The following is an 18,325-nucleotide window of genomic DNA, read 5'->3' as shown; positions in this document are numbered from 1 at the left end:
TATAAAAAAACATAAATCGCCAAATACAGTTAAAATAATTTAAAAAAAAAATTACAACTAAAATTACAGTTTCTACACATAAACAAGCAATTCAGCCAGGGTGTAAGAAGACAGATTTTTCGGTGCACATAACTGAAAGTTTACATTTGGTCTCACTTCGCAAAAAGACACTGAAGGCGTAGAAATTGACTTCATTTGTTGTGAACGTTATGCTGAGTCAATATGTGGGATAATTTAATAACTTACATGATAATTCCAGAATGGATTAAGCATAATTTAATTTTCAATAATAAAAGAAGACGTTACTTTGTTGTTACGAAGCTTAGTTTCTCTAGATTGGCGACAAATCCACTATTCTGCTAAGTTTCAAATGTAAACAAATATAGCTGCTATGGCAAACTAAAATTAGGCTTAGCTAGCTGCACTTAAACAACTTTTCAATTGTTGATAATTCTACAGCTATAACATGCAGGTTAACTAAAGGCATAAGAACCTTAACTGGAAAATAAGAACATAATTCACTCATTTTTAAAGCAAAAAATGCACAATTTACATATAATGGACACATGCAACATATAAAAGAAAAAGAAACTGAGCTCCTGAAGCCGAGTAACAGAGTGAGTATATATATGTATATAAACTTTTGGTGTGGCCGTTTGCTACCAAAAAAGACGTGTACATCTATATGCACATAACGGTGCATATAGATGTACATACCATTTATTCACCGAATTTTAAAAAAAATTAAATTCAATTAAAGATACATTATAACAATCATTATAACAATACATTATAACAATCCTATATACAAAATTTCAACTTGAGGCTACCCATTTTTGAGTTATATGAGATACATACATACATACGTATGTAAAGACACCACGAAAAATTGTCTTCAGAGTACATTTTAAATCAGTTTTATAAATTTTTTGGGAGAAAGAGTCCTTTATTCTGTCCTTACATACAGATGTCATGCAAAAACATCGTTAAATTGCACTCGATAGCGGTCAGAATGGATATTTTCATTGAAATATGATACCAGAAATTTTTCGTGATTACAATACTTCCTTTTTATTTCATACAAGGAAGTAAAAAATGGCAGCCATAAAAAATAAATACAAATAAAAATTAGCTAGAAATGTCAGACAACTTATTTTTGTAAATATTTAGAATAAAAATCAGGTTATTGAAAAATATACACGCATAAAATGTTATAAGAGGGTTTACACGTATTTAATTATATGCTTGAATGAAACCATACTGTAGCACTACATAAGGGTTTCCCCAATTTTCTTATCACATAAGAGTGAAACCACATTATACGAGTGATACTGTACTTACTCACCTAAAACATCATAGCTACACTAAATCTGAGACAGGCATTTGTCTCAAATAAAAAATGGGAAGCAAACCAAAATTTAAATATAATAAATTAAATATTAACCCTTTCCAGATGGGCATCCCACACAAACCTCTTACAGTCCGGCACCCTACTCATGCACCACTGTAGATTGCTCTCACAGGACGGGTGATGCATACATGCATTTTAAGCTGATCTGTTTTTAAACACAACTACATGGCATCCTGTGTCCTTTTGAACTGAACACAGTTTTAAGATCTGTTGGAGGGAAGGAGAGGAAGCTAATGTAAACAAACATAGCTGGTCTCTTTAACTGGCCACTTACAACCAGACTTTCCACATTTGAACAATTAACATTCAAAAGTTAATGTAAAATTGCATTGCTGGCTTTAAGTACTAACAGTAAATAATTTGATCTAAATTTTAGTTGGTACAAATGAACTTAATTGTATTAAAATTTGATTAAAAGGTTAGTACCTAACACGGCAATCAACTTTTGTGATATGTAATAAACATTCATGTACCTTGGTTTGAGACAGCAAAGGACACACAGTTTCCACAAGATATGTCAGTACACTTTTCATTTTCTAATGTTGAAACTATTGTTGGATTGGATTTTTCATCACAATTTTCACCAAGTCCTAGTCTTCCATAATCATGACGCCCAAGAGCATAAACTAGACCTAAGTGGAGAAAATTATGACTACAATAACATATATTTTACAGGAAAAGTATGATAAAATAATTCATTAATATTTCTTTATCAAAGCGACTGATCAAAAATAAAATAATTATATTAATAAGTAAAACATTTTTATTAAAATTGCTTCAGAATTCACATTGTTTTATCTCAGAAATTCTGAAATGCAGCGACAACTGATAATTAAAATTTATTTTTAACTCCTTCTGATACTTCAGAAAATTAAGCTGTAACTAAAAGCATATATACTTGTATTAACAGCAAATAAAAAAATAAAAATCTGAAAGCTTTCAGATTTATACTACACCCAAAGGAGCACTTTTTTCATTTCATTCACACATACACATTTTGAAATATTAAATGGCTTATCTTAAGAATTTCCGATAGACAGTCTCACCCGATGGTGATAAAAATGCTTTTCTCTCATACGGTATCGCCAATGCTCACATTTAAATTACTGAGTTAACAAAATATGAAATAGGCAATAAAACAAATTCCACATTCGGGCTTCCAGGTTGCTCATATTTCAAATTTGATGGCTGCAGTGTTGAAATGGTTTTTCACAATGTGAGAAAGATACATACATTCATGCAGATTCCCCATTATTTAATTTCTTTAACTATAACACACGGTGATACTATTTCGTGGCAACAATCTGCAAAGTGATATAACACTTTTAGTAATTCAACACAAAATGCCATTTCAAGACTAATAGCCCTTCTGAGCTATAGCCCCTTTGGGCTAAAAAAATATTTTTATCTTTTGGCAACTCAGACCACAATTTATATATGCACTTATGAAAGCACACAAGCTAAGTTTAGCGAAAATGTAAATATTTAGTAACGAGTTTCCTTTTCCTAAAGAATAATACATTTAATTTTTTTTATAATGTATGCAAAAGTTTCTCTTTCTTAAAAAAAAAAAAAAAAAAAAAAAAAAAAAAAAAACTATACAATCATTACAAAAGAATATACAGTCAAGTCATTAATCCGGACTCGTCACGACTTCAGCGATTCCGGACTATCGATTTTTCCGCATTATAGATCATCAGTTTAAATCTGGTAAGATGGCATGCAGAAATTATAAAATTAAAAATATAAAACCGTAATTTATGAAATAAAGAACAATTATGATCTAAAGGGTATCAAAATTTACACACACACACACACACACACACACAAAAAAAAAAAAAAAAAAGCTTAATATTTATTTGTTTACTTTATTAAACATTTCTTTCAATGTAAGTTGTTTAAGTTGCTTCATTTTATGTGATAATACTTTTTCTTTTAATTCTATAAACAGACATAATTTCTTCTTCAGTTACGAAGTTCCGTTTGTTGAAGTCCTATAATTGCTGTGTCGAGAATACCGACTAATTTGTCAATCGAAATTTTTTTGTTTTCAATAACCTCTGTGTCACTTTCTTCACTATCGGAAGAAAATTATAATGACGAGGAATTTGATTTAAATCATATCAAAGAGAGTACATCGAGATGAAATACTACATTTCAAAGGAATTATAAGCCAAATAAAATAAAAACATCTGCCCCGAAGATAAGGATAGTGCTGACAGATCAACTTCCAATTCATTGCGCGCCGCGACGTTTCCCCCCCTCGCCGCAGAGCAGCGTGAAATTGATAAACAGATTTCGGAATGGTTAGATAAACAAAGGAATATGCCTTTATCCATTTTTTTGCAGCAATTCCACTTTTTGTTTAATGGACTGCTAAACATAGTTTCACTTTGTAGATCCTTTACATATCAGTAAATATATATCGGAAATTCTATTTGACATAATCGAAAGTTCAAGCTTACTTTTATAAAATTGCTCTAACAGTCTTCAAAAAATAAGCCGGATCCAATTCGAAGATTAAGGAACAACACAATCTGCAACATTAACTGAATTAGATAATTTGAGCTTAGCTTATACCCTCCGTTATACATTAAACGCACATGCGTAAACGTATTATGCGCATGCGCACACGCATATTCACAGTCGTAAAGGTCTTACGCGCATGCGTCGCGCAGAAAGTTTGTAGCTTTGAGGTCCGGATTATAGGTGTCTGAATTAACGACTTTTGACTGTATACTAAAAATTAAGGAAACGTCTCTTATCTGATTCAAGAATCAGGAAAACGGGAGTTTGTTTAATCTCATATTCTATTAGTTAATAAAAATTAATATGACATATTTTATATATATATGTGTGTTTGTGTGATAAAAAAAGAATTTTACAATATTGATGGTGTAGAATGTAGAAGGTTGAATCTGTAATGAAGGGCAAGAATTTTGATAGTCATATTTGTAGAATGCTAAGCCATAACGAACAAGAAACTGGCAACCAAGGCAGATTTATTTTCAGTAAGCATGCTGCAGCCGCAAACAACTTAGCACATTATTTTTGCCTATTTTCAAAATGTTTACATTTATGATAGATTTGCAATAAGGAAAGAGCAGCAGATAGCAGTCCAGCTAGTGAAAAGCAAGTGCATTATGTTCAGGATGAAATTTTAAATCAGACCGAGTTAGTTCTGGTTCTCACTACATTCAATAATTGCTGTAAAATTATTATTGGCTGTTTGAGTTTTAGTTCCGTTTACATCATCAGAATTATGTAAGTCATATGACATGGATTAATTTTAAAATAGCGCACTGCAAAGAGATATTACTATTTTTAGAATAGAGAAAAGAAATTAATTCACGTTGCTAATTTAAATTATTTTAAACTAGCAATAGCACCTTAATTCTCTTTTGATACATTCACATATATAACAGATCAGGCCTTGTCTTTTAAAAAATCTGGAAGTAACGCTATTTCTTTTTGTCAGAAATTCCTTTTGCACAACATCTCTTTTCAAAAAATATAAAATACATATCCATGGGAAGATCTTTTTGGGGATCAAATATCAGACAGGCAAATTTATCCTTATCTATGGACACAATTTCCGATTTTTCATGGGACATTTTTAAGGTCTGAGATCTAGTCTTCATTTACAATTTAGTCAAAACTCAGTAAATTCTTTAACTCATGCATATAAAAACAACGTTAAAAGCATTACAAATAAATCATGGAAAAACATTAAAAGTACATTATACAAAAATGAATTTCTGGTACTTACAAATTTTAGTCTGATATTTTCATCAAACAGTGCTTCCTTTTGTTAAAAACCAATATGTTAAGAAAATAACTTCACATGCTCAATTTCAGAATAAAATGAGTTACTAGGTTATTTATAATATAAATGTGATTTGGCGAAGCAATTCGAAATAATTTTCTCGCACCTACACTTGAAGCACATTGTTCAATCTTGCACCAGTGACAAAGAAAGTGAATTTACTCGGTGGAAGAGCTGAAGTAATGTAGGTTAATGAGCAGATAGCTAACCTTCAAAGCACTGGTTAAATCACTTAAATGATAAACATTGGCCTTTGAAAGCACTCATGAAATAATTTTGGTAGTTCAGGTACATTTTATTTTCCTTCACTTCTCACACATTGGTTTAGATTTAACTGAAATTGACAGGTAAGGTTTATTGCGTTAAAAATTTAAGACTTGAGTTGGCAATTTCCAACAGTTCAACAGATGACATCAAGATCATTAAAAAAGTACAGGTAATTATGTAAATATGAGAGACGAAATGTAACCACAAGGAAGGGGCGATGCTAACCACTTATGGGTTTTTCAAATGAAGTGTTTGTTGTTCCTGAAAAATAATTAAAACGATACACACAGTGGATACATGCAAGAAAAAGCTTAGAGTCAACAAATTTCAGAAGTGGGATGCCAATGTCATACTTGAATGCTATTGAAGGTCTGATGCAAAAATGGAAAAGGCAAATATTTCATTCTATTTTTAAAGCTTTCAAATGTATCTAAAACTTTTTTTTTCTTGGCAAAGGATATAAAAATGACTTAACTTGCGTAAGAAGTTGGGCCGAAGGTTCCACCAGACAGCACAGTGGTTACGATTAAAAACATCATCACTAATAGTACAAATTTTGATTGACTAATTGTAAAACAAGATTATTGAGGAAAGACTTAAGAAGAAAATGAAAGATTACAATTAATTGCAGAATAGGCAAAACAAAGACTGCAAGAATTTCAAGAGCGTGAAAAACAAATACAATTAGAAACTAAAGATATGATTAATAAATTTCTGGTGAAATTTTTTTGGGGCTTAACTTAAAATGACTTAAAATTTCATTAGGGAAAACAAAAGAATTTTGAATTGTAAAAACTAAAATTTTTAAATGAAAATAAAATATACTCTAAACATCATTGAAAAGTAATATAACCACACCAAAAAACTAGAAATGTACTGATTTGAAAAGTCTTATGCAAAAATTCGATTTAACGGATGGAGACGTATCTTCATTCTTAATAATATTCGAACGTCAAGCCAAATAGGTGGTGTAAATGAAGAACAAGCTAATGAATACGAATTTGTTAAGAACTTATAATTAAAGCATTTTAAGTTAAGCCCCAAAAAATTTCACCAGAAATTTATTAATCACATTAGGGATTAAAAAATACATGGGCAGATTTTGATTTCAAAATTTGTATCTTGATGAATGGTTAGCAGGGTTAAAAATAAATTATTTCAATCCTTTAAAAGAATTAGTTATGGTAATTAATTGAAAAAAAGGGGGGTTGCAAATTCTAAGAGGGAACTTTTTATTAATACGTACATAAATGGTACGTATGGTCTAAATATGTAAAGGTCAGGAATAAAAATAAGCAATGAAATTAAAAGCAGTTCTAAGTTATGGTCTTGGGATGATTCTATAAACATTCCGTGAGTGATAAATTATCGCAACTTGAGTGGATTTGATTCAAATAAAAATCAGAAAACAGAGATATGATGAGAAGACATAAATACTATGAAAAAGATATTGCACCTATGCATAAATACAGTCATAATAAAAAAATTATTTAATTTCTTCTCTTCAGAATAATCATGGTACACCTAAATATTTTGCATGTAATCTTTTTGGTCATATTCAAAGGACTGTCAGTATCCCTGTAAAATATGTGGAATGAAGGGGCATAAAAAAAATACTGCACTTAAAATACAAAGAAATTCCAGTAAATGTGCATGACCTTGATGATTCTTCTGTAGCAGCTGATATATACTTGAAGAATGCTTCAATTAATAATTCTCATATTATGTCTTTTTTGTTTAACACATGAGCATCAACATGTCTTCTTAGAGAAAGTTGCCAAAAGTCTGGGAATAAATATTTCATCTTGCAGAAAAGAGTATTTGGTTTTGGAAATCAAAACTATCTGATAAAAAGTCTTGGCACAGCATTTGCAGATTTAAAAATTGATGACATAATGACAAAAGATATTCCAGTATTAATAGAGCCAGATTCAACTCCCCTAGTTGATTTATTGATTGGACGAACATTCACAAATTTACCATATACAGTACAAAGTCTTTAATCCGGACTCGTCAGGACTTAGGCGATTCCAGATTATAGATCATCAATTTAAATCTGGTAAGCTGACACGCAGAAATTATACAATTAAAAATATGAAACCGTAATTTATGAAATAAAGAGCAATTATGATCTAAAGGATATCAAAATTTACACACACACAAAAAAAAAAAAAAAAAAAAAAAAAAAGCTTAATATTTATTTGTTTACTTTATTAAACATTTCTTTTAATGTAAGTTGTTTAAGTTGCTTCGTTTTATGTGCTAATACTTTCTCTTTAATTCTATAAACAGACATAATTTCTTGTTCAGTTACAAAGTTCCACTGTTCAAGCCCTGTAATTGCTGTGCCGCGAATACCGACTAACTTGTCAATCGAAATTTTTTTGTTTTCACTAACCTCTCTGTCACTTTCTTCACGCACTTTATCCATTTTTTGCAGCAATTCCACTTTTTGTTTGATGGACATCGAAACATGCTTTCGCTTTGTAGATCCTTTGGCAGCTCCAGAATCGGAAACTCTTTTTGACATAATCGAAATCTCCAAAATCAAAAACTCTTTTTGAATTTATGAAAAATCAAGCTTACTTTTTATAAAATTGCTCTAACAGTCTGCAAAAAATAATAAGCCAGATCCAATTAGAAGATTAAGGAACAGCGCAATCTGCAACATTAACTGAAATAGATAATTAGATAATTTTAGCCTAGCTTATACCGTCTGTTATACATTAAACGCACATGCGTAAACGCATGCGAAGAAAGTTTGTTGCTTTGAGGTCTGGATTATAGATCATTCCGGATTAAAGACTTTGTACTGCATCGCATATGCTAAAGTTGATGATACTTTGCATATCGGCTATGCAAAAGATTATTCATTTGTTGGGTTAGACTGCACTGAAGAAAGTTCATGTCTTAAATTAAATAAAGAAAATATTAAAAAAATAGGGTAATCTTTGTAAAGGTTAAAAAAAAAAAAAAACTAAACTTTTTAATACTGAAAAATCTGAAAGCTTTCAGATTTTACATTACATCAAAAAGGGGCGGTTTTTAATGCTTTATGGGCTACCTTTATTTTTTAAATATCTTGTTCTTTGCCCTTAAACCATACAATGCAGTTTAACAGCAATATTGCAAAATAATTTTAAAATGAGCATATATTTAGAATTTCCTATACACAGTCTCGTACGCTGGAGATAATTCCCCCCCTCGTATAGTGTTGCCATTGCTCACTTTGAAATTGTTGAGTTTGTTAATCAAAAATTCGTTAAAGTTTTACAAAATCTGAACTAGACAATAAAGCAAATTCCAAATTTGGGCTTCCGGATGCCCATATTCGGATGGAAACATACGTTATTCAAAATATGATATCTCTAGGTACTGTTGTTTTATCACAATGTGAGAAACATACATACATTTATGCAAATTCTTCATTTATTTAATTTGTTTAAATATAATACAGCGCTGTAATATTTGGTGGCAACAGTTTGAAAAGTGAACCGACATTTACAGTTTTCAACGCAATATGTCAAAGCGAAATTACTAGCTCTTCTGGGCTGACGACACCTTTTAGATTAATAAATAATGGATTAGCTATGATTCAGGGAAATGAGGGAAATTTTAATTCTTTTTTGGAAATAAAGGAAGGTAAAACTATTTTACCGACTGTCAATATTGAAAACAACATTTAAAGAAATTAAAACATAGGAAAAGCGGAGTTAGTATTTCCAAAGAATTAATAAATGTCATTATGAATAGGAAAGAAGTTAGCAATGAAATAAAAAAAAGTGGCAGGATGAAATAGAAATTCAGAGTGCTGTACGAAAATTCAAAACCGAGGCAAAAATGGAACCTAGAAAGAATTTTGTTCTTAATAATGCATACAAACACCCATTTGAAGAGATTGATCACAGGAAGAACTTCAAAGCAACCAAGAACTTAGCACGAACAAGCCAACAACTTGAAAGAATGAGATTACAAAGTCACTGCTAAGACATCACTTAAAGATAAATTTGAAGAGTACAAAGCAAGATATCTCCTAGGAATATTAAAAATATGGAAAAACATAAATGAAGAAGAGAAGAACAGATAGTGAAAATGAAACAAACTAAAGAATGCTTCAAATTGGACATAACAGAAAAATGAGCTTTTGAGAAAGAAAGCAGAAGAGCAAAGGAAAACCTTAGAGACAGACTTCTAATTAGAAGTGTTGCTTAGTAAGCTGAAGAAGAAAAGTTGAGCAATGGCAAAGAAAAAAAAAGGACAAATTCAAACTTACAAAGAAAGGCTGGACGAGCAGATTAATGCATAACTAGTTGTTCTTGAAATGCACCAAAAACTGGATGTAGCAGAGGAGCAAAAAGCGAAGCTTTTCAACAAAGCTAAATCAGAAATGACAACAGAACACAAGAAGGTTAAAAAAGAGTTGAATAAAGCTAAAGACAGTCATAGAAATCAAGAATCAAGTAGTACAGGCTTTTGCCAACCAAAGCGATATTCTAAAACCAAAAGAAGAAGCCCCATTGCAAAAAGCTAAAAGCTGAAAATCAATCAGTAAAGCTACTTGCAAATGGGTTTTTGTTTCTTTTCTCTTAGCAACTGCTTTAAGAATAATCTAAATCAAATGTTCTTTTCACTGACAAATTACTGCATTTCTACAAAATGTTTTAGAATTTAAGGCCAAAACAAAGATGCCAGCTTTTGATGAAAACCATCAGTAATATGTACAGCAATAATTAATTGACCAGCAATACTTGACATGACACTCAAGTGCTTCCCAGACTGCAGGGAAATTATTCAGTAGCACAAACACAATAACATATAAAAGGCACATTATTTACAGTTTTGCACAAGAAGCTAAGCATAAAAAAATTAAGACACGTGCTACCATTATCAACTCTGCTGCTATTGAAATTTTGAAGTAAATGTGGCCACTCTTCACTGTAACTGGCATACATTTTTGAAGAACATTCTGTTGCTTTTAAAACATGTTAAATATATTTAATACAACAGTTTTTAATTAAAAAAATATGCAAAAATCAGAGACATGTGGTTACAACTTCAAAAACTGAAAATATGTTTTAATGTACCATTTGGCACGGTTCTGTTCAGTGTTGGCTGAAGGATTACAACTCCAGGAGAGAGTGCAAGTGACAGTGGACAGGTACACCTGGTGGCTAACAAAGGTAAGCAAGTATCCATTCCGCATCCGCCACTTATCTAGAGGCATCAACTTCCTGCAGCTGCAAAAGTTTGCTTTAGGTGTTAATTGCAAACTACTTCAAAACTACATGGCCTAACAAAAGCTTAAGACAGTGCATAAAAATGAGCATTAAAGGTGCCGTGCTAAAAGAAATGAAATTTTTACAATTATCACAATTTTCCAACGCAAATTTCTTTATTGGTAACACAGCTTGTTGATGGCTGACAGAAATAACAAACACATAGCACATTCATTCAAACACCTTCAAACCATTTTTCAAACATTTAGACCCAATGAATCTATTTCGTTCACCAGTCTAACACAGGGTTCTTTCTTGCATCTCCAAAATTATGAAAAAGGTAGCTGTAAGTTCACTCACACTTGTCTTTTTCATAGCCATAATCCTTCCCTTAACAGGATTTAGTATTTACAGTATCTGCAGAAAAAACCAAAAAACATGACTACTTTGTTCGCAATTCTGTGCTTAAGAATGGTAATGATCACTTGTCAAATTCAATTCACATTACTATATTATTTTAAATATATCTCCTCTTGATTGGGGGACAACTGTCAATCAATAATCAATCCATCACACTACTGCACTTACATTTTTAATACCTTCCCCATCCAAGCTTCAGATACTGGTCAAGAACTAGTCAATCATTAATCAAACTTGAAGTTTACATATGAATGCACATACATCTCTGAATTTCTCCTCTCCCAAAACCATGAGCTTTAGATGCTCTCTAATTTTGAATATAAAGATAGCCAATGCTGGTGTGCTTATGGCCCACAACAAATTCTGTTGTGCAAGCTTGCCATTTTCCACAGCAATTTTCGCAAGATCTTGAATTCCACAATATTGGATAGAAACCAGTTTCAGAAAATCTTTTAATGCGATGTGTGTTCAAGGGAGTTAGTTTCATTTTGTTTTATTGCAGATGTATTGCTACTGACAGTGCTCCAAGCATATGCATAAGTTTTCCCTGTCCCTTACATTTCCACTAATCTGTTTGTGCTTTCAGTTTCTTGTAATCAGTAAAAATTTTTAAGCTTTCAGATGTGATTTAAATGCAGTTAACTAAAAACTTTTTACTTCTTTACTGAAATTTTACATATTCAATATTTTTGTCTCATGATGTTTTTTAGCATTATGTTTCTTAAATACAGTGACCATCTCTCTACAAATTAAACACTTTAATTTTGAATTCAGCATTGTGAAAAAATACTCTTTTTTCCAACGATCATTAAATTTCCTGTTTCATAAACAACTTTTCTTTTTTTAGAATTCATCCTTTCAGTTTCCGTTTTGTTCCAGTTCAAAACCGTAGTAAAAATACAAATATTTAATAACTTTTTTAAACTTAAACCCGACACTTGAAAACTTATAATAGCTTTTATCAATTTAACATTTTATTAAATTCTTACTAATTTTTTATTTCACTTGCATTAGTACAAATATACTCACTTGAATAAATTTTTATACTTTTTTTTGGATGTCTTCAGATGTCACTTTTATTTAACTATCAGCTCCATAAATAAAAAGCTTCACAAATGTGACCTACAACACTGGTTCGACAACTATTTTGCACATGCTCAAAAAGATATTAAGACTATCCAGCCAGTCCTACTTTGACAACTACTTTGTGCATGCACAAAATTGTATTAAGGGTGGATGGATAGCCAGCCTCTGTAAAGTAAACTTTGAGTATATTTTTCTCTCCTCAGTCTAACGAAGCCACTCCCGCATTGATGAAGCTTTCGTTCTTAACATACACATTCTCTGACAAAAATTCACTTGAAATAATAACTTTGCTCATGCAGTGGATAATGAAATGACAACAGACCCAAGCATGCGTAAAACTAGTGGCTCGAGTCAGCCTCAACTTCCAGCTTCCATACACAACCAAGATTACCCTTTGAATTTGAAATTACCTACTGGTGCAATTTATATTACTTTTTTTTAATGTGTTATATCTACAGTTAATTTAAAATTTAATTTTTGATCATTATTTCAGATTTTCATTTAATATTTATTCTACACATGGAATGAAAATAAAAGTTTCAAGAGATATCTAAAATTGCCTGGTGGGTCACAGAATTTAAGATGATGGGCAACATGTGATCCATGTGCTTGCCAGCCTGCTTTAAACTGCCAATGTTTTCTGAAGAATTTCAAGAACTATTTTGAGCAAACCTATTTCCCACCATTTAGGTTACCATGAGTTGTGGTGCTGTTTGAGTACAAAAACAATGTCCACAAAACCAAGTAACTTGACAGAATTTTGACATTTCTTACCCAATACAGTGATGAGGGACAGACATTTTTAGCAGGGTTCGTACAAATTTCTGCACGTGGAAATTAAATACTTTTAAGGACTATTAACGGAAAAAAAAAAATAAATAAAAAATAAGAAAATAAATAAAATAAAATAAAATAATGGACCTTTCAGCAAACTGGAACTGAATAAATTCAATTAAATATATTATCTATGCCTTAACTCCACTTCTGTAATATCATCCTAAGAATAAAATAGATCCATAAGTAGGATGCATTATTATTAAACATAATTATAAAACAAATTTGAGAACAAAATCAGTTTCATAAAATTTATCATGCAGCATTAGATATTTTACTCTTAAAATAGTTGGACATATTTGAAAGAAGCTTAGTGATAATTTTATTTATGCTTTACTAACAGCTATCTTTATGTTGTTTTTTTCTTTTATGTCTCATTTCGTCACATACTTCCTCAGTCTAGAGGTTCAATAAATAGTAGGCAGATTTTATGTCAAACGGCATATGTTAAAATGAGAAGCAAAATCATTATCAACTTGACTCCTAACAGAATATTTGCTGTTGCCACCACTGATGCTTGCCTAGAGAGAGACGTGCTGATGAGAACAGATCTGAATGCCTGATCTAGACACGGCTGCCAAGTTTTGAAAGTTAGCCATGCTCTATCCATACTTGCCAACCTATGACACTCAAAAATCAGGAGTTTTTTTAAGAAATCAGGAGATTTTTCACAATGTTAAAAAGACTTTTTAAATGATAAAAATATAGTTTTTAATAATGAATTAACTTTAAGTAGTAACTAACTCTTAAATGCAAGCAACACAAATACCTTATACACATAAAAAATTTTTTATTACACGCATCGTTTAAGAAAAAAGACACTTTAATCAGTTTTTGTACAAATGTTATAAACAGTGGCAGATTTTGCTCTCTTTAAGAAACTTCATCATTGTGCCACGTAGGCCTGCTTTCGCTAATAATAGTTTTTCTAATGTGCCATCTCTAATATTAGATCTAAATTTAGTCCTCGTTTCCGCAACAACACTGAGAATCCTCTCACACTCTGCATTACTATAGGGAACTGTCAAGATGGCCAACACAATTCTAGACAGTTCACTATATTTTAAAATTCCATCAGCACCTTTCAGTTTTGCAATTAAACTCCACTGGGTGTCAATCGTAGCTGATTTTATAACTTCATCCAAGTTTTCTAATTGTAAACTGCTGTTATGCAGCTGTTGGAACTGTTTCAATTTTTCCTTCCTTTTAGAACTCCTTTCAAGATAATAATAAATATCAACAATGTGTTCATCCACATTTACTGGTAAAGAAGTTGCCCCTTTTTCAGCTGCTAAATTTAAGAGGTGACAGGTGCACCTCATAATCTGAAAATCTGAATTTTCCTTTCTTAAGATGCCTGCAACACCAACCTTCCAAGCCTACCAATATTGGTGCATTATCGGCACCAAGTGCTAAGCAATTATTCAGAGTGCCTGCAGTTTTCTTTTAAAGTTTTAATAATTAGCTGTGCTATATTAAAGCCTGTCAAATGTCCTTCTAAAGGGGGAACAAAAAGTAAACTGCACTCAATTTCTGAAGACTGTGGATCAAAAAAGAAACAACAATTAGATACAGTTTTGAATCGGTATTATTGCTTCCATCAGTAGAGAGGCAGACCGGAGCTGTTTTAATGCAATCAATAACTGAAGATTTATTTTTCAAACCCATTTCTTTAACAATTGCACCTGTTTTGATTCTTGCACCTTGAGTATTTCTTAGCAATTTCACTATCGGGAAACATTTTTCTAAATAAAGCTGCAGCGTGATCCGATGCATTCAGTGGCAGGTTGTGCTCCAGTAAAAAGTCAGAGAACAGACATTCTGCATTAATAACTTTTTGGTCCTTTGTTTCCGAAGAAAAATTTAATTTTTCGTTTTTTTCAAAACAACTCATGTTATCCTTGTGTTTTTGTGTACGCACATGTTTGAGAACATCCGCCCTTCCAACATACAAAATCGAAAAATCGCAACGACAGGCGGTACACATCGCAAATTTATTACATTTCCTTGAGGAAATAATGGAAGGAAAGTCAACTGTGTACGATTTTTGAAACGTACACAAGTATTTCACCTTTCTCGCAGACGTAACAAAAGATGATAATTTCTAAAACTATTTCCCTAAGGCTCACACAACTCAGGACAAAATGAACGAAATAACTAAAAAGAACGTCCAAATGACAACTTGCTTTGTCCTCATTGGCTAATATATGCCAGCTGACACGCAGTGGAGCTCGAAGCCCATTGGAGAACTGGAGAATGACGTTTCTGAATACGTATAATGCTCTCACTCACAAAGCAGAAGCTATCTGATTCGCAAGGTTTTGTTTTAGGTATAATGTAGAGAAAATTCAATTGCTTTCAGACGTCCAAAAGCACTTTTTTTATTCATATAACAAAGTATTAAGCCAAGTTGCATAAAAATCGTGAGAAATTTTAAGAATAAGAAAAAGTCGGGAGAAATATATTGTAAATCGGGTTGGCGGGAGAGCGGTCGAAAATCAGGAGTCTCCCGCCTAAATCGGGAGAGTTGGCAACTCTGTCTATCTGTTTTGATGCAGTGTTGTAGCTTCATGTAGAGTTCCTGGGGTTGCAATCCATTTAATAGACTTTAACGGTTAAAGGATATTAAAATTAAAAAAAGCCACTAAAGCAACAAAAGGGATAAGCTGTTTTGCATTATTTTAAATCTCACTCGCTGCAAGTAATAAATTTTAAATTTAATTAATTTTACATTTTTGTGCTGTATCATGTAATGATTAATGAAAGGCAATAACTCACTTTAACATGTTGATATTTTAAGGGTTAGCACTTAATTAGAAATAACTAAATTAGGTTGTTAGCTACCCTTAGTCATTATAGATTTATACGGCCACTATTACATATTATTTAATTTTAAAAATATTTGTTTTAAAAGCACTGTTAAAATTGAAAAATTAATTTTTCAGAAAAAATTGATGCATATTCTGAGAAAAATGGAAAAATTTTTACCATAAAAATTTTTTAAAAAGCTACTTTTAATTAATTACATAGCTATTTTGCTTTTGCTAACTGTTTCATAAATTGCGCTTTATAGTATTTGTTACCTTGTTTATTTTTTAGATTCAAAATATTCTAAAACTAAGTCGCCAAAATGGAAAGCAATCACAGAGAAATATTTATAATATCACAGGGAAAAAAATGTTTTATTTTTATGTTATTTTTTTTTAATATAACTTCAATATGTTATCATTATTTTAATAAAATTTATAAAAATTTATAAATGTTATTAATGTTTTAACAAATCATTAAAAAAATCCCAGTCTCCAAATTAAAAATTTTCTATAGAAATTGATCTTAAAATCGCCAAAATGTTGACAAGTTGCCAAATTTAGAACTGTTTATTAAAAAAATTCATATCCCCAAAAGCGAAAGGTTATTTGAGAGCTGTCCATTAGAAAAAATGAAATAATTTCGAAATGCTTATGTTTCATTTCTTGCGCAGAAACTTGAGTATTGCACTGTTTACATTAGAAATAGGAATGAATTATAACCTATAAACTATTCAAAAGATAATCATATTTGTCAGTGAATCGCCAAAAATATTCCTCCAAAATGCTAATTTACACCCAAAATGGCAATCATAAAAACAGACAGAAATTTCAGTTGATTACAATTAAGGACCTTTTGCTGATTTTGGCCTAAATTAAGAACTGTATGAACCCTGTTTTAAGCAGTCAGTGATGGGTGAAGAGACATCGATTCATCATGTAGCCCCAGAATCAAAACAGCAGTCAATGGAAAGAAGACATACAAGATCTCCAAAAAGGTGAATATTCAAAACATTAATGTCAATCCAGAAAACTTGTGTATTGTGTTTTGGGATATGAGAGGGATTCTGGTAGTTGAATTTCTTCCTAAAGGTGAATCCGTTAATGTTGCTTGATACTGTGAGACTTCAAAAAGGTGTGTAATTCAAAAGAAAAGGAAAAGAGTGCTTAGTTAAAGAATTGGCTGGCTTCATGACAATGCTTAGCTCAATGCTGATGGTACGCAGACTGAGGAATTTAGTTGGCAGCAGTTCAATCATCTCCCCGACAGGCCACACTTGGTACCGTCTGACTACCATTTCTTCCTGCAGATGAAGCATCACCTGGAAGTCAGCTCTTTCAAAATAAGGACAATAAAAACACTGTGAAGAATGGTTGTCATCACCGGTAGAAACTTTCTTTGAGGAAGGTATTAGTAAGATGATCTCAACATCAACAGAAACTATGCAGAAAAATAGCTCAAGAAATGACCTTTAATGTGAAAACAACACTGGCTTGAAAAAACATTTGTGTCTCTTTTTCTACGAAGTTAAACTTACTTCCTGGATATGCCTCATATTTGGCATATCTTGAGAGAGGAGGCAGATGAAAATGATATAACAAAAAGAATGCATATGAAAATGGTGACATCTATTAAGATGAATGCATGAATACGTAAACACCAACGATGACTCAAAAATATCTGGCAAAAATGTAAAGGCAAGTAGAGGGGACAAAAATAAACAGATTTTATCATGAAATATGTATACAGAAAAGGTGCTGTTGAGTAGTAGGTATAAGACATTTCCTGGCATAAATTGCCATTTCCTGACTGGATTTTGATCATAAGGTATTGCTACAAAAACGTGGAACTCCCCTACATGCATTTTATATCTTGGGGTGTGGAGAGAGAAAAAATGGAGCAACTGCTCCATTTTCAACTGATACACTGATTTATAAGAAAATACAGCTATGAAACAGAATAATATGTTATTAGTTTATTTTGGTTAAAAAATAGGGATAGTTGATGATGACTGTATGTATTCTTCTGTTTTGAATTCAGACATATTCCACAGACCATTTTGTATTAAAATCTTCACAGAATTACATGCTGAACCTCAAATCTGTTTGGGATCAAATTTGCTTTATGATCCTTTTTCTTTAATAATGCTCTTTACAAAATTTTATGATATACCTTAGATATCAGCAATCTTAATCTATAATATGTTTTCAATCTTCAAAATGCTAATAATTGGTCCATTTTCCTCCGAAAAAAAATCTCGTAAAAACTGTATGAAAATTAATTCATAAAAAGTAAAAATAGACCTTCTAGCAATTTTCCTACAGATGCTTTAACACATAAATAAAACTGCTTTTTGAAAAACCACTTTTTAAAAAAATTATTTATGATTACTGTCAAATACAAAAATTATTTTTGAAAGAGATACTGTTGTCACATAAATATTTCTTAATTTGTTGA

The 18,325-nt window shown here is 31.5% G+C and overlaps 1 protein-coding gene across 2 annotated transcripts in view; it reads right to left on the bottom strand.

Annotated features, from left to right (window-relative positions):
* Positions 1 to 18,325, bottom strand: part of LOC118191744 (regulator of chromosome condensation-like) — a 63,451-nt gene that overhangs the window by 9,444 nt on the left and 35,682 nt on the right. For both annotated transcript variants that reach the window (XM_035362587.2, XM_035362588.2), the window contains exon 8: positions 1,885 to 2,043. In XM_035362587.2, coding sequence (XP_035218478.1) covers positions 1,885 to 2,043 — 159 coding nt within the window. The remainder of the gene's footprint in view (positions 1 to 1,884; positions 2,044 to 18,325) is intronic.

This window comes from Stegodyphus dumicola, chromosome 10, assembly GCF_044657685.1.
Source record: "Stegodyphus dumicola isolate Sdum_Otavi_A_Nest chromosome 10, ASM4465768v1".
NCBI classification, from domain to species: Eukaryota; Metazoa; Arthropoda; class Arachnida; order Araneae; family Eresidae; genus Stegodyphus; species Stegodyphus dumicola.
This window is presented reverse-complemented; position numbering and strand designations above follow the sequence as displayed.